Source organism: Chiloscyllium punctatum, chromosome 1 (genome assembly GCF_047496795.1).
Source record: "Chiloscyllium punctatum isolate Juve2018m chromosome 1, sChiPun1.3, whole genome shotgun sequence".
Taxonomy (NCBI): domain Eukaryota; kingdom Metazoa; phylum Chordata; class Chondrichthyes; order Orectolobiformes; family Hemiscylliidae; genus Chiloscyllium; species Chiloscyllium punctatum.
The window spans coordinates 120418220-120436706 of NC_092739.1; the positions used below are offsets into that span (position 1 = coordinate 120418220).

The following is an 18487-nucleotide window of genomic DNA, read 5'->3' on the forward strand; positions in this document are numbered from 1 at the left end:
GTTTCTGTTTGACTTTGGTTTTGAGATCCTTTCGGTCAAGCACTTCTTTTCTTCAGTGTAATAAAGTCCTGGCCAATATATTGGAGGCGATAAAGAATCTTATTGCCTTTAAAAAGAAGAGGCTCCCAAGATATGGGGAGTGCTTCATACTTTCCAGTATCGGACTGTTGATCTTAATCAGTTCAGAGTAGAAAGGACCAGCTGGAAGTGAACCTTAATTTTCTGGTTTTTAGTAAAAGGCCCATTTTCTCATAATCTTTGGAGAAGGAATCAATAAACTCTTAGAATACAGTTTCTGTTGAGTGCAGGCACAAATGTCCTGCACATGCAAGAGATCAGTGACAAAAGTTGGAAGGACTTTGATTTCAGAGTGAATGTGGAAGAGGTTGAAGTTTCCCATCTGTTTCTTAAATTACATCCATATTTTCAGATAATGTGCTGGAGATTTGGTGTAGTATTACTAGAAAATGGGGACAAATGTTGGCGCTTGAAACCCTTGTCCGACCTCATGATGATAGGATCTGTGCTGGTTATTTACAGGAATGGATCCTCACCAATGGTTTCTGCTTATAGTTATCCCATGACATATTTTCAATGTCAGCCTCAGTACTCTGACCTGAGCTTTTTAATCAACAAAAGATATTATAAAGGGGGATGATAAAATTATTCTTCCATTTAAATTATCAGTTTTGACACTTTTGATAAAGAGCTTGAAAGAACTACAGTTCAAACATCACATTGGAACCGCTAAAAGACAACCATAAATTGTTCCCTTCCCAAAAAATCTTGAAATCCATATACTGCATTCATATTCAGTGGAAGGGTGGTGTTATTATATTGCCACTGGTTTTGATCATGAAACCATTGTCATAAAAACCCATCTGTCGATTAGGGAAGGGATAAAAAACATGATCTGACCTACATGTAATGTCAACAATGTAGTTGACTCTTAACTGCTGACTTAAATGGCCCTAGCAAGCAATTCAGTTGTACCAACTAGAAAACCTCAAAAAAAGAATTAAAACCATCTGGCATAGACTGATGCTCTGGAAACAATAATGCTCCCTTTACCCTGTGATGTCCTCCTTGACAACATTTACATGCTAATGCTAAAATTGGGAGAGCTGTTTCACTGACTAATCAAACAAGAGCCTGACATAGTCATCCTTATGGTATCCAACTTTACATACAATGACCAAGACAACATCATCACCTGGCTTTGTTCTGTCCCGCCAACAGAGACATTCAACATAGGTGGTAGCGAAGTGATATGCAGTCAGGAGGCAATTGTCCTGGAAGTCCTCAAAACTGACAGTGGACTGCACAATTTCTCATATTCAAACATAGGCAAGGAAGCCTTCTGCCAATTACCATGTACATACTCCCAACCTCAACCCATCCTTTTAGCTGATGAATCAGTACTCCTCCATATTAAACATTGTGAAGGGTGACACAGTGGTCAGCACAGCTGCCTGACAGCACCAGGGACTGGGTTCAATTCTGGTCTCAGGTGACTATGTGAAGATTGCACACCTTCTGCATGCCTGCGTGGATTTCCACCATGTGCATGGTTTCATAGTCCAAAGATTATGTGGATTAGACATGCTAAATTGCCCTGTAGTGTCCAAGGATATGCAGGCTAAGTGGATTAGCCATTGTAAATGTGTGTTTACGGGGATGGGTAGGTGGGATCCTCTTTGGATGATCGGTGTAGACTTGATGAGCCAAAAGGCCGCTCTATGCACTGTAGACAATTATTCTAAGGTCATTTGGAGAAAGCACTGTGGGTGGCAAGGCACAAAACATACTCTGTGTTCGAGACTTTAATGCATACCACCAAGAATAGCTTGACAGCAACACCACTGACCAACTAGTTGAGTCCTAAAGAACATCATCATCTACATGTTCCCCTGCAAGTTACTCTCCATCCATACATTGCTATGCCTTTAGCGTAACTAGGTCTTGATCCTGAAACTCCCTATTTAATGGCAACCAAGGTCTACTTAGAACAAATGGACTGCAGCAGTTTATGAAAGCAGCTCACCACCACCAGGGCAACTAGGGATGGACATTAAATGCTGGCCTAGCCAGCGATGTTCACATTCCCATGAATGAATACTAAAAAAAATTCAATAAGGAGTGTTTTGAAAGCCATGTTTTCCTTAAGGACTAAGAAAACAGTACAGAGCATACCAAGCAAATAATCCTTCAGAAAGCATTGAATGTGTAAGTTTTGGTAATTTCTTTAATCTGTTATTCATATTAAAACTAATGACGTATAAAGTAATTTTAGAGAAGCATTAGTCAAAGTTTGACTATTTAGACACTTTTTTTATATACATTTATTTTTTACAAAACTTTCAGTATTTGTAGTGAAATCATAAATACATTCAGTATTCACAATGTGGTTTCGCTACAGGTTTTCATAAAAGTATTATTCTTCATCATAATTATTTTTACCAGTGAGATGAATTGTTAACTCACCATTTTCTTTTGCATTAAAGGAAAGGGCTTATAAGCAAGTCCCAGTGATCAGCCAGATGGCCATTCATTTTGCACGTGATGGAAACCTACTGCACAAAGATTCAGATGAAGCAAAACGTCAGCAATCTAGAGGGAAACTTTCTGAAGGTACTGAAATTTTGTTTTAAGTTGAACACCAAAAAAAAACATATTTCTGATTTGGAAGACGGTTCAATGGAGTGGGTTGGCGTGGTAGCTTTTTAGCTAAATTGGTGTGCACACCATAATGAGGAAAACTCCTTCCTGCTTACACAAAGGATTACAAGTTAATGATTTTTGGCAGTTTCAACGCATTTATTGGGATGTCTGGTTGGCATGTACAGGTTGGACTGAAGGGTCTATTTCCATGTTGTATGACTCTTTGACTTCTATGTGTCCACATCGCAAAATGGGCAACTATTCTGCATTGTATTACACTAACCAGCTGCATCTTCCACTATTATTAATGACATCTGACCATCTTTTTGATGTTTTCTTTGTCTTCATAATGGGAATAGGATGTATATGAAAATAGGTTTTCATCATTTGCAATATCCAGTTCATTTATCTTGCAGTACAATTTACTTAAACACAAAATAATTCAGAAGATGACAATAGATATAACACTGTTTCTTAAATAAATGAAGTCAGATGACCGACCAAAATGACAATTTAATTCAGAAGAAAATTGTTAGTGACAAGAACTAATCTACTCCATTAAAATTATCTGCAAATTTTGAATTATGCACACTATATTGGTATGTGAGTATTCTTTGTGCAGAATGAACAGATCAGAACATGAGAACATGATTACAGAGCAAAATCAGTGAACCGGCTTATCAAACAGAGAGCTAAACCCAAAGGAAATTGTCTGTTGGATAATCAAATTTTAACTTTGGAGACCCTGTCTTCAACCTGTGCAGCCTTTGAGTGCAACATCTGACATTGTTGAAGCATCAGATTTACCCCCTCCGTCCAAGCAGGACTCACCTTCATCCCCCTCCGCCCACGCATCAATGAATTTAATACACGCCGTGATGTCGAACACTTCTTCCGTTGCCTCTGCCTCCGAGCTTATTTTCACAATCAGGACTCCCGCCCACCTTCCTAGGACCCCTTCGCCCACCTCCAACACACTGCATCTACCTGGACACCCCGCACTGGCCTATTACCTGCCCTCGACTTCTTCATTTCCAACTGCCGCCGGGACATTAACTGCCTCAACCTGTCTACCCCCATCCCCCACTCTAACCTTTCACCCTCACAACGCGCATCCCTCCAATCCCTCTGCTCCAATCTCAACCTCACCATTAAGCCAGCAGATAAAGGGGGCGCAGTGGTAGTCTGGCGCACTGACCTCTTCACCGCTGAAGCCAAACGCCAACTCAAGGACACCTCTTCCTACCGCCCCTTCGACCATGACCCCATCCCCCCCATCACCAAACTATCATCTCCCAGACCATACAGAACCTCATCACCTCAGGAGATCTCCCAACCACAGCTTCCAACCTCATAGTCCAGGAACCCCGCACTGCCCGGTTCTACCTTCTTCCCAAGATCCACAAGCCTGACCACCCTAGCCAACCCACTCAACTCATCTCTACCTACCTCGACTTGTCCTATCCCCCCAGTCCAGGAACTCCCCACATCCGTTCGAGACACCACCCACGCCCTCCACCTCCTCTAAGACTTGCGTTTCCCCAGCCCCCAACACCTCATCTTCACCATGAATATCCAATCCCTCTACACCTCCATCCGCCATGACCAGGGCCTCCAAGCCCTCTGTTTTTTCCTCTCCCGACGTCCCCAACAGTACCCTTCCATCGACACACTCATTCGTTTGGCCGAACTGGTCCTCACCCTTAACAATTTCTCCTTCGAATCCTCCCACTTCCTCCAGACTATAGGGGTAGCCATGGGCACACGTATGGGCCCCAGCTATGCCTGTCTCTTTGTTGGCTATGTAGAACAGTTGATCTTCCGTAATTACACCAGCACCACTCCCTACCTCTTCCTCTGCTACATTGATGACTGCATTGGTGCCACCTCGTGCTCCCGCGAGGAGGTTGAGCAATTCATCAACTTAACCAACACATTCCACCCTGACCTTAAATTTACCTGGACCATCTCTGACACCTCCCTCCCCTTCCTGGACCTCTCCCTCTCCATTAATGTCAACCGGCTTGACACTGACATTTTTTACAAACCCACCGACTCCCACAGCTACCTGGATTACACCTCTTCCCACCCTACCTCTTGCAAAAATGCCATCCCATATTCCCAATTCCTCCGCCTCTGCCGTATCTGCTCCCAGGAGGACCAGTTCTACCACAGAACACACCAGATGGCCTCCTTCTTTAGAGACCGCAATTTCCCTTCCCACGTGATTAAAGATGCATCCAACGCATCTCATCCACATCCCGCACCTCCACCCTCAGACCCCACCCCTCCAACCATAACAAGGACAGAACGCCCCTGGTGCTCACTTTCCACCCTACCAACCTTCGCATAAACCAAATCGTCCACTGACATTTCCGCCACCTCCAAAAAGACCCCACCACCAGGGATATATTTCCCTCCCCACCCCTTTCCACCTTCCGCAAAGACAGTTCCCTCCGTGACTACCTGGTCAGGGCCACGCCCCCCTACAACCCACCTCCCATCCTGGCACCTTCCCCTGCCACCGCAGGAACTGCAAAACCTGTGCCCACACCTCCTCCCTCACCTCTATCCAAGGCCCTAAATGAGCCTTCCACATCCATCAAAGTTTTACCTGCACATCCACTAATTTCATTTGTTGTATCCGTTGCTCCCGATGCGGTCTCCTCTACATTGGGGAGACTGGGCGCCTCCTCGCAGAGCGCTTTAGGGAACATCTCTGGGACACCCACACCAATCAACCACACCGCCCTGTGGCCAACATTTCAACTCCCCCTCCCATTCTGCCGAGGACATGGAGGTCCTGGGCCTCCTTCACCGCTTCTCCCTTACCACCAGACGCCTGGAGGAAGAATGCCTCATCTTCTGCCTCGGAACACTTCAACCCCAGGGCATCAATGTGGACTTCACCAGTTTCCTCATTTCCCCTTCCCTCACCTCACCCTCGTTCCAAACTTCCAGCTCAGCACTGACCCATGACTTGTCCTACCTGCCTATCTTCTTTTCCACCTATCCACTCCACCCTCCTCCCTGACCTATCACCTTCATCCCCTCCCCCACTCGCCCATTGTACTCTATGCTACTTTCTCCCCACCCCCACCCTCCTCTAGCTTATCTCTCCACGCTTCAGGCTCTCTGCCTTTATTTCTGATGAAGGGCTTTTGCTCAAAACGTCGATTTTACTGCTCCTCGGATGCTGCCTGAACTGCTGTGCTCTTCCAGCACCAGTAATCCAGAATCTGGTTTCCTGCATCTGCAGTCATTGTTTTTACCCTGTTTTTACCTTTAAAAGATAACAGTCTACTTAGAGACATTACTGCCACCTAGTGCTGTGTTAATGGATTTGATTGAAGCATCTGAAAAAGATTTAATCAAATTCAAATTTTATGGAGAGATTTGTATCACATAAGGAGACACAAGATGTATAGGATCAGATTGAATTTTGAACAGTGACTTAAATGGTGACATTTCTTGAAAGGTTTAATATTTTTCTGTTTTCTAACATCTAATGTCCTTTTTTTTTAAGAAAAAGTGAATTCACTACAACAAGGCAAAACAACATTAGAATGGATGCACTGGAATCAGAGATTCAGAACAATTTTCAATGGAACAGATGATTTAATTGTCTTCATTTTTAATTAAATCAGCATTAAATGGGAAAACTGGAGTCACCTATTCAATACCAGGCCCTGATATGACCACTACATGATCACTTCACCACAGGCAATTGAAGCTCCTGAAAAATTAAAAATTTAGCTTTTTGACACTATTATTCATATCAATGCAAAATTAGATTTTATGTTCCAAATGTTTGAGAACAGAACACCTGTGTTGAGCACTAAAAACCCTCCTAATCAGCAAGCATGGTGGGCAGGAAATGTTTGGTTGGTTCAAAATTGAAGTGTGAACCACTTCTCTATAATCTGCTTCAGGAGCCATTAAAGAAGTCCTTATGGGAATAAAGACTTTACTTAGTTTCTTTGATTTTGGTATGCCCCACTGTCTGACCTGCAGTGATGAACTTGTTCATGAACACTGAGCTAATTGAAGAAAGGACACCATGCTACCTTGATTTAAAGAAATTACTGAAATCTTTTTTGTTAGGGTGGCACGGTGGCACAGTGGTTAGTACTGCTGCCTCACAGCGCCAGAGACCCGGGTTCAATTCCCGCCTCGGGCGACTGACTGTGTGGAGTTTGCACGTTCTCCCCGTGTCTGCGTGGGTTTCCACCGGGTGCTCCGGTTTCCTCCCACAGTCCAAAGATGTGCAGGTCAGGTGAATTGGCCATGCTTAATTGCCCGCAGTGTTAGGTAAGGGGTAGATGTAGGTGGGTTGCGCTTCGGCGGGGCGGTGTGGACTTGTTGGGCCGAAGGGCCTGTTTCCACACTGTACGTAATCTAATCTACGTAATCTAATCTAATCTAATCTTAAATCAAACTGCTGGCTTCCATCTATTTTATAGGATAATTTGCCACACAGGAAAATGTACTTTGTATCCAAAGAACAGCATATTACACTGCAGTTGATTGCTTGAGAAAAAGTTTGAACGTAGTTGGAGGTAGTCTCATGAGGCTGCCTCCATGGTCAGAAGAGGAGGAACAGTAAAGAAGCTAGCAGAGAGCTGGAGCAGCTGACACAATGAAAGAGAAAGAGGCATTGCACAGATCGCAAAAGTGTTTGAGATCAGTGCTGAAGAAATTCAGCAGTTCTAACATGGGTCTGATATGACTCTTATTCAGAACCCGAACTGATTACTGTCCTATTATATCATCGTGCCATTCCCCAGATATATTAATGTCTCTTTCTGCAGGCATAAAAAAAGATAGTTATGGCAGTTTGAAGCCAGCTTTCTGAGCCCCAGGAAATTCCTTCAGTATTTCCTCTGTACAGTGTCCTGTGCTAAACCATACTCCCAAGATGGTGGCACTGGCAAGGTAGGGCCCATCCACTCTGGATGGTTGCTTCCTCCATTCTTTCCTTTTTGTCTTCTTTCTTTATCTTTTTCTTCGTCATCTTTCTGTCTGCAGCAGCAGAGGAGGTGACATTGCAGAGGGAAGCAGCCGTACTGGGACTCTTGGCGAGGTAGGCACCTGGCCTGGCGGCGGAACCAGGGATTCCTGGTTGTGGTATGCCTGGAGTGGGGATTCCAGATATCAGTGAGGCAGCTGCTGAAGTGGTGGTCATGTAGTATGCCCAAATTGGGGATTCCAGGTATCGGTGAGGCGGTGACCTCAGCAGAGCCAAGTACTCCTGGTTGCTGTTAAACCCGGAGAGGGGACTCCTGATTATCAGCATGGTCGTGATGGCACCTCCTAGTTCTCATAGGCCTAGAGCTAGGGTCCCCTGGTTGCCGGCGTGACAGCAGTGGAGCAGAGCCAGAGATTCCTGGTTGCAGGATGTGTGTGGTTCTGGCATTAGTGGCTCATTAGCAGAGTTGGCCCAGTGATGAGATGATGGTGCCTGAAGAGTGGTGACTCGAATGGTGGTGGGTCCATGCTGATGGTGGCACGGATGTCGTTGGTCAGTCACCTCAGAGCTTGGGACTCATGTTGGGGGCAGTGGAACAAAGATGGACTTTCTTTCAATGTTGTCTTTTTATTCTTTTAATTCTTGAAGTATTGGAATGGCACCAGATTGTAGTGACAGTTGAAACTTTTCAGTGTGTTTTACCCTGTTCATTGTAGCATGCAAGGGACAATAAATCATCATTTAGCCCCTTATCAATGACATTCTCTCCATCATAAAAGCTAGAAGAAATGATTGCACAGTTTGTAGTTTCTTTTGTAATCCTCAGATAATGAAGCAGACCATTCCCACATACAGCAAAAGCTGGGTAGCATTCAGGCTTGGATTCATCAGTGGTGAGAAACATTCATGTTGTGCACATGCCTGGTAATGACTGCCTTAAACAAGGGAGAATATAACAACCTCCTTTTCACATGCAACAGTATCAACATTCTGATAGTTACTATTGACCAGCAATTTAACAGGATCAGTATTTAAATACTACATCTACAAAAACAGATTAAAAATTGGGAATTTTATGTCAAGTAACTCACTTCCTTGCTTCCCAAAGCCATAGAGTTGTTTAAAATTGCCACTCAGCTTTCTTTTTCAAGTGTCTTTCAATGGACTGTGAACTTCGCTGCCAAGCCATAATTTCATGCTCAGTGCCACTTGCCTTGAGAGTTCATTGACCTGCCATTTACAAGCCATAAGTGTGATGAAATACTCTTATTTGAATGAATGTAGCTCCAAACACAGCTCTACATCTTCTAGGGTAAACCAACTTGTTGATCGGAGTCGCTTAGGCATGCACTCCTTTTATCATTAATGTGCAGTTGTAGCAGTGTGTACCATCTACAAAATACATTGCAATAATTTACCTGCAAACTCTAACAGCAACTTTCAAATCCATAACTTCAATATCTGAAGGGCAAGGGCAGCAGATGCAATGAAACACCATCACCTGTTATACAAAGTTAACAGGTTATCCAAGTTATACAAAATCCTGACCAGCAACTGTATCACTGGTCTTCCACTGCCATTAGGTCAAAGACCTGAAACTTCCTTGCAAACAGTGCACCATTAACCAGATAGGCTTATATTGTTCATGAAACTGTCTTACCACTACCTTCTCAAGATTAGAGTGGTGCTGGAAAAGCACAGCAGGTCAGGCAGCATCCTAGGAGCAGGAAAATCGACGTTTCGGGCAAAAGCACTTCATCAGGAATGAGGCAGGGAGCCTCTGGTGTAGCGAGATAAATGGGAGGGGTGTGTGGCTGGAGAGAAGGTAGCTAAGAATGCAATAGGTGTGCACCTCCACCCACTTATTGTACTCTTCTCCCCAGCCCCACAGCCCCACCCCCCCTCCCATTTATCTCTCCACCCCGGAGGCTTCCTGCCTCATTCCTGATGAAGGGCTTTTCCCTGAAACGTCGATTTTTCTGCTCCTTAGATGCTGCCAGAGAGGAGAAATTGGACATTTTGTACTGCTGCACAATTTAGAGTAACGTACGACCCATTTACTTTTGCACTAGGATGCATCACTGTACAACGACTCTGGTAGCCACACAATCAAGAAGACAGTTCTACCAATACAGAAACTATGACCACACATTGTTACTGGAATCAGAAATACATTGATTTATTGGTTATCACGATGAGTCATATTCTGTAACTCAAAGAGCTATCAACCCAGCTTTGCTGAACCAACAGTGCAAATACATGTTTTTGGATGAAGCCGGATTGTTTTTTTTACTAAACTGCTAGAGAAACTCCATAGGTCCGGCTGCACGTGTGGAGAGCAAGCAGAGTCAACATTTTGGGTCCACTGACCTTTCCTCAGAACGGGTTAATTCTGTTTCTCTGTACACAGATGCTGCCAGACCTGCTGATTTCTCCTGCAGTTTCCATTTTTGTTTTAGATTTCCAGCATCCACTGTTCTTGGTTTTATTTTGTGTTGTCTGTATCAGAGGTAGAAATTGTGGGACCCTGTACAAAAACATTTATATTATCCATAACTACAGGCAAGTGCTGGACAATTAGAGAGCGGCTAATGTTGTGCCTTTGTTTAAGAAGAGATGTCAGGAGAAGCCTGGGAACTATAGACCTGCGAGTTTGACTTTGGTGGGAGGCAAGCTTTTGGAAGTGATTCTGAAAGATAAGACTTATATGCATTTGGAGAGGCAAGGAATGATTAGGGATAGTCAGCATAGTTTTGTGTGAGGAAAATTGTGTCTCACAAACTTGATTGAATTTTTTGAGGAAGTAACCAAGTAGATTGATGAGAGCAGAGCCTTTGACATGGTAGACTAATTAGTAAAGTTCGATCATATAGGACTCAGGATACGTTTACCAATTGGATACAAGATTGGTTTAATGACGAGGCAGAGAATAATGGTGGAGGGTTGTTTTTCAGACTGGAGGTCTGTGACCAGCAGTGTTCCACAGGGATCGGAGCTGGGTCCACGTTTGTTTGAAATTTATGTAAATGATTTAGATGAGAATATAGAAGGCATAGTTATAGGTTTGTAGGTGACATCAGCATTGGTGGTATAGTGGACAGTAAGAAAGGATATTTAAGATTATAGAGATCTTGTTCAATTGGGTCAATGGGCTGAAGAGTGACAGATGGAACTTAATTTGGATAAATGCAAGGTATGCATTTTGGTAAAACAAGGGTAGCAGTTAACAGTTGAGAATGTGTTGCTGGAAAAGCACAGCAGGTCAAGAAGCATCTGAGGAGCGGGAGAAACAGAGCTTTGCGCCGGAGCCCTTCATCAGTCATTCCTGATGAAGGGCTCCGGCCCGAAACGTCGATTCCCCTGCTCCTCGGATGCTGCCTGACCTGCTGTGCTGTTCCAGCAACACACTCTCGACTCTGATTTCCAGCATCTGCAGACCTCACTTCCTCTGTATACAGTTTATAGTTGAGCCCTGGGTAATTTTGTAAGAGTTCAGGAACATAATTCTTTGAAATTTGCATCACATATAGATAGGGTGGTTAAGAAGGTATTTAACACACTTGCCTTCATTGCTCAGACCTTTGGGTATAGGAGTTGGGATGTTATATTCAGGTTGTACATGACATTGGTGAGGCCTCTTCTGGAATACGGTGTCCAGTTCTAGACGTCCTGTTATAGGAAGGATGGTATCAAGCTGGAGAGAGTTCAGAAGAGATTTATCAGGATGTTGCCAGGATTGGAAGGTTTAAGTTATAAGGAGAGACTGGAACTTTTTCACAGGAGCTTGAAGGGTGATCGTGATTTATAAAATCATGAAGTGAATAGATAAGATGAGTTCCAGGTGTCCTTTTTCTAGAGTAGGGAATCTCAAGATGAGGGGGCATATTTTAAGGCGAGAGGAGCAAGATTTAAAGAAGACATCAGAGGCAACTGTTTTGCACACACAGTGGTTCGTGTGTGGAATGAACTTCCAGAGGAAGTAGAATTACAATGTTTAAAAAACATTTAGATAAGTGGATGAATAAGAAATATTTGGAGGGATATGGGCCAAGTACAGGCATGTGGGGCTAGTTTTGTTTGAGTCTATGGTCAGCATGGATTGTAGGACCAAAGGGTCTGATTCTGTGCTGTTTGACTCTATTAAACATCAGTTTGTGGAGTATACAGAGACTACAAGCACAAGAGCAGAACAGTTGTGGTGTCGGTGACATGATGGCTCATTGGTTAACACTGCTGCCTCACAGCTCCAGGGACTCGGGTTCAATTCCAGCCTCGAGTGACTATCTGTGTGGAGTTTGCACATTCTCCCTGTGTCTGCGTGGGTTTCCTCCGGGTGCTCCAGTTACGTCCCACAGTCCAAAGATATGCAGGTTAGGTGAATTGGCCATGCTAAATTGCCCCGTAGTGTCCAGGAATATGTAGCCTATGTGCATTAGTCAGTGGAAATGTAGAGTAATAGGATAGGAGAATAAATCTGGTTGGGATACTCTTCAGTCGTTAGGTATGGACGTTTTGAGCCGAAGGGCCTGTTTTCACAATGTGGGGATTCTATGATTCTTTGAAAATGTATCAGATGTAATGCATCAATTTAATTACACGTCTTCAATTATTCACTCCTCACCACTCAAACACAGTAACAGCAATGTGTACTATCTATGTAAAATACGCTGCAACAATTATTTGGGTGGGTGGGCATAGACTGGGTGACTGCTTTACAAAACACCTCTGTTCTCTCCACAGAAAACATAGAGTTGCCTGCCACTTCAACACACCACCTTGTTCCCTGACCATTCCCTGTCTCAGACTTGCTGCAGTGCTCTCTTGCAGCTCAGCACAAGCTAGAAACACAGCACCTTATTTTCCACTTGGGAACTCTACAGTCTTCTGGACTCAGTATTGAGTTCAACAATTTTAGGGCTTGAGGCACCTTCTCCCATGTCCTTACCCCACACACCAGGTCTTGCCATCACAAAGTCTGCGATTACACACCACCTATTGTTAACACTAATTGTCCTCAATAATAGCTATTCATTCTCCGAGGCTGACTGTTATCCACTTCTTTTTCTGTCCAACTGCTCTTCCCTCCCCTTGGGCTCTGTCTCCATCTACCATTTACTCCTTACCCCCTCTCCTGACCCGAACTTTTGCATTAAAAGCAAAAGGGTCACTGAACCCGAAACGTTAACTCTAATTTCTCTCCACAGATACTGCCAGATCTGCTAAGTTTTTCGAGCAATTTCTGTTTATGTTTCTGACTTACAGCATCTGCCGTTCTTTCAGTTTTTATTTTATTGATAATGGGCATTCGGCGATGGTAATATCTTTGAATGTAAGTATGATGGTTGGATCTTTCTTGTTGGAGAAGGTCATTACATTGCTTGTGACTTATCAGCCTGAACGCTGTTCGGAGGTCTTGCTGCTTTGGGACATGATGCTTCAGTATCTGAGGATTGCGAATGGTACTGAACATTGTGCAGTCATTAGTGAACATCCCTACCCTGACCTTCATCTTCAGAAGACTCCATTTTCATTTAGAGTCATGGAGTCAGAGATGTACAGCACGGGAACAGATCCTTTGGTCCAACTCATCCATGCCAACCGGATATCCTAACCTAATCTAATCCCATTTGCCAGCACTTGGCCCATATCCCTCATATCCTTTCCTATTCATATACCCCTCAGGATGCCTTTTAAAAGTTGTAATTGTACCAGCCTCCACCACTTTTTCAGGCAACTCATTCCATACATACAGTTTCCTCTGCGTGAAAAAGGTGCTCCTTACATCCCTTTTAAATTTTTCCCCTCTCACCTAAACCTATGCCCTCTAGTTCTAGACTCTCCCATCTTAGGGAAAAAAAACCTTCTCTATTTACCCTATCCATGCCCCTCATGATTTTATAATCCTCTTTAAGGTCACCCCTCAGCCTCTTATATTCCAGGGAAAACAGCCCCAGCCTATTCAACCTCCCCCAATAGCTCAAATACTCCAACCTTGGCAACATCCTTGTAAACCTTTTCTGAACCCTTTTGAGTTTCACAACAGCTTTCCTATATGTGGGAGAGCAGAATTGTACACAGTATTCCAAAAGTGGTCTAATCAATGTCCTGTACAGCCGCAGCTCCTATATTAAACTCACTAACCAATAAAGGAAAGCAAACCAAATGCCTTCTTCACTATCCTACCTACCTACAACTCCATTTGCAATGAACTATGAACCTGCACTCCAAGGTCTCTTTGTTCAGTAACATTCCCCAGGACCTTACCATTAACTGTATAAGTCCTGCCTTGATTTGCCTTTCCAAAATGCAGCACCTCACATTTATCTAAATTGAATTCCATCTGCCACTCCTCAGCCCATTGGCCCATCTGATCAAGATCCTTTTGTACTCTGAGGTGACCTTTGCTGTCCACTACACCTCCAATTTTGATGTCATCTGCAAACCTACTATGACCATACCTCCTATCTTCACATCCAAATCATATATATAAATGACGAAAAGTGGACCCAGCACCAATCCTTGTGACACATCAGGCCTTCAGTCTGAAAGGCAACCCTCCACCACCACCTACCTTTGAGCCAGTTCTATATCCAAATGGCTAGTTCTTCCTGTATTCCATGAAATCTAACCTTGCTAACCAGTCTACCATGAGGAACCTTGTCAAACATCTTACTGAAGTCCATGCAGATCACATCCACCACTCAGCCCTCATTAATCCTCTTTGTTACTTCTTCCTATGCACAAAGCCATGTTAACTATCCCTAATCAGTCCTTGTCTTTTAAATACATGTAAATCATGTCCCTCAGGATTCCATCCAACAACTTGCCACCACTGATGCCAGGTTTACCTGTCTATAGTTCCCTGGCTTGTCCTTATCACCTTTCTTAAATAGTGGCACTACATTAGCCAAGCTCCAGTCTTCCAGCACCTCACCTATGACTAGCGATAATACAACTATCTTAACAAAGGGCCCAGTAATTACTTCCTTAGCTTCCAGCAGAGTTCCAGGGCACACCTGGGGATTGATTCACCTTTATGCATTTAAGACATCCAGCACCTCCTCCTCTATAATATGGACATTTTTCAAAATTCACCATCTATTTCCCAATTCTGTATCTTCCATGTCCTTCTCCACAGTAAACCCCTGCACCACGTCCCCTACAGTTTCACACAAAGGCTACCTTGCTGATCTTTGAGGGGTGCTATTCTCTCCCTATTTATTTTTTTGCCCTTAATGTATTTATAGAATCCCTTTGGATTCTCCTTAACCCTATTTGCCAAAGTTATCTCATGTCCCCTTTTTGCCCTCCTGCTTTCCCTCTTAAGTATACTGCTACTGCCTTTATACTCTTCTAAGGATTCATTTGACCTGACATATGCTTCCTTCTTTTTCTTAACTAAAACCTCAATTTATTTCGTCATCCAGCACTCGCTACACCTACCAGCCTTTCTTGCGCTCTAACAGGAATATACTTTCTCTGGACTCCTGTTATCTCATTTTTGAAGTCTTCTCATTTTCCAGGTGTCCCTTTACCTGCAAAAATCTGCTCCCCAAACAACTTTTGAAAGTTCTTGCCTAATACCGTCAAAATTGGCCTTTCTTCAATTTAGAACTTCAGCTTTTAGGTCTGGTCTATCCTTTTCCATCATTATTTTAAAACTAATAGAACTATGGTCGCTGGGCCCAAAGTGCGCTCCCACTGACATCTCAGTTACCTGCCCTGCCTTATTTCACAAGAGTAAGTCAAGGTTTGTATCTTCTGTAGTAGGTACATTCACACACTAAATCAGAAAATTGTCTTGTACACACTTAGCAAATTCCTCTCCATCTAAACTCTTAACACAATGGCAGTCCCAGTCTATGTTTGGAAAGTTAAAATGCCCTACCATAACCACCTATTATTCCTACAGATCACTGAGATCTCCTCACAAATTAGTTTCTCAATTTCCTGCTGACTGTTGAGGGGTCCATAATACCATCCCAATAAGGTGATAATTCCTTTCTTATTTCTCAGTTCCACTCAAATAACTTCCCTGGATACATTCCCAGGAATATCCTCCCTAAGTACAGCCGTAATGCTATCCCTTATCAAAAGCCCCACTCCACCTCCTCTCTTGCCCCCCCCTTTCTGTCCTTCCTATAGCATTTGTATCCTGGAACATCAAACTGCCATCCCTGTCCATCCCTGAGCCATGTCTCTGTAATTGCTATGACATCATAGTCCCATGTTCCTAACCATGCCCTGAGTTCATCTGCCCTCGCTGTTAGGCCTTTTGCATTGAAGTAAATGCAGTTTAATTTATCAGTCCTACCTTGTTCTCTGCTTTGTTCCTGCCTGCCCTGACTGTGTGACTCCTTTTCCCAACTGTACCAGTCTCAGATTGATCTCTTTCCTCACTATCTCCCTGGGTCCCACACCCCTCCCTACTCGTTTAAATCCTCCCCAGCAGCCCTAACAAATCTTCTTTCCAGTATATTAGTCCCCTTCCAATTCAGGTGCAAACTGTCCTTCTTGTGCAGGTCACTTCTACACTAGAAGAGACGTCAATAATCCAAAAATATGAACCCATCTCCCCTGCACCAACTCCTCAGCCACGCATTCATCTGCTCTATTCTCCTATTGCTGCCCTCATTTGCTTGTAGCACTGGGAATAATCTAGGTATTACTACTCTCGAGGACCTCCTTTGTAATTCCTGCCTAACTTTCCACATTTGCTCTTCAGAATCTCATCCTTTTCCCTTCCTGTGTCATTAGTTCCAATGTGTACAATGACATTCTGCTGGTCCCACTCCCCTTTGAGAACATTCTGCGCTCTATCCAAGATGTCCTTGACTTTGTTACCAGGGAGGCATCACACCATTTTTATTTCTTGCTGCCGGCCGCAGAAACGTCTGTCTGTGCCTCTGACTAAAGAGTTCCCTATCACAATCGATCGCTTGGAATCTGATGAACCCCTCATTACATTACAGCCATTCTCAGTACCAGAAGCCTGGTTGATCGTGCTATGTTTCCCTGAGATTCCATCATCCCCGAAATTTTCCAAAACAGCATACTTGTTTGAGATGGGGATAGCCACAGGAGACTCCTGCATTACCTGCCTCCCTCTCCTACCTTTCCTGGAGTTAACCCATCTACCTGACTATATCTGCAACTTTTCTCCCTTCCTCTAACTGCCATCCATCACACCCCCAAGCTCCTGTAAGCTTCTAACTTGCGCTTCAGCCGATCCATGCGATATGATAGGATTTGCAACCAAACACACTTCCTGCAGACATAATCATCAGTAACATGGAAACTTTCCCTAATCTCCTACATCTGATAGGAAAAGCACATTACTCTATTAAAGGCCAACTTTGGTCCTTCACAATCTACAGATGCAGAAAATAAAACCAGACTTACAGCTCTAAAAGTACTCTCGGCTAACTTAGTTCTTACAGTTTATATTTTTAAAATTTAATCAATAAAACATATCATCAAGAAAGAACCCACTCTACTTACTATTGTAGATTTACAGCAAGGTTACACTTAAAAACTATGCTCTTATCTATTTCTGTTGTGTGAGCTCTCCTACACAAGTTCCTCCAAGGTCAGCTGTAAATTTCACTGTTCATTAATTTTTCCTTGAAGTACTCTGGTGTCCAGAGATACTTGAACTCAAACAGCAAAGGCAGTAACTGTGCAGATTCACTGTGTGTCAGACAGCAGTGTAGGTTTCTTTCTCTGACCACTGTCTTTGTCTGTCTTCATCCTTTTTAAAGTGCCATTGTTTTGATCATTTTTCCCCCAAAAAGTCCAAAACAATGCAACAGTATATAAAACAGTAATTGCTTCTCCTGGAATCCAAGGAAATCACCTCCAACACCTAAAATACCCCCAAAAAAGAGCAGCTGTTACAGCCACAAGTTTTTTTTTCCATCCTCCATCTTGAATTATTAAGAATCCTGCTTGTGTCAGGTGGGATTCCCATCAGTGGAGAGTGTCCTCCTTTAATTCCTTGGCTTTGTCAGGATATGGGCAAAATACAGGCGAATTATCTAGTTCAGTTTAGGAAACCTGGTTGGCATAGACATGTAGGGCTGAAGGGTCCATTTTCATGCTTTATGGCTCATATGATTTACAAGGATACTATCCAGACTGGAAGATTTGAGTTAAACGGAGAGGCTGGCTAGGTTGGTACTTTTTTCCCTGCAGTGTAAGAGGCTGAGGGCAAGTTTGGGCTCAGTATGAGAACCATCGACAGTGGCTGCATTGATGAGGTGTGTCCAAAGCGGACTCATGGCAGCAGCGGAGTCGAGTTTGGGCCAGTGTGGTACCCGGTGGCATCAGTGGAGGCTACATTGGCAAGGTCCAGCACAGATTCATAATGGCAAGGGCACTGGTGGAGTTGAGATGGCACCAAAGAGTGGTGAATCTCGTTCCAATGGCAGCAGCATGGTGAATGGGACTCATGGTGGAGGAGTTAACAAGAAGAACTGTAAAATTGAATACTTTTTCTTTATTTTTCTTGTTTTATATTCTATGTTTTGTTTTTTTTTCTGTGTTTTAAGATGGCACTGGAGAGTTTTGTAACAAAATAAGCGTGGCAGTAAATAAAGAAATCAATAAGGTAAATTGCCGAGGCCTTTTTCCCAGAGTTGGGGAGTCTAGACTTAGAGGATATAGGTTTAAGGTGGGAGGAGAAAGATTTAAAAGGGACTTGAGGGGCATATTTTACACACAAAGGATGGTGCACATATGGAACGAGCTGCCAAGGAAGTGGTAGAGGCAGGTACAGTTACAACATTTAAAAGACATTTGGACAGGTGCGTGGACAGGAAGGTTTAGAGGGATATACGCCAAATGGGACTAATTCAG

General features: G+C 43.5%; 1 protein-coding gene across 4 annotated transcripts in view; it reads left to right on the plus strand.

Annotated features, from left to right (window-relative positions):
- Nucleotides 1–18487, plus strand: part of dnai1.2 (dynein, axonemal, intermediate chain 1, paralog 2) — a 286217-nt gene that overhangs the window by 22109 nt on the left and 245621 nt on the right. For all 4 annotated transcript variants that reach the window (XM_072573170.1, XM_072573160.1, XM_072573151.1 and 1 more), the window contains one exon: nucleotides 2505–2631. In XM_072573170.1, the coding sequence (XP_072429271.1) occupies nucleotides 2505–2631 (127 nt within the window). The remainder of the gene's footprint in view (nucleotides 1–2504; nucleotides 2632–18487) is intronic.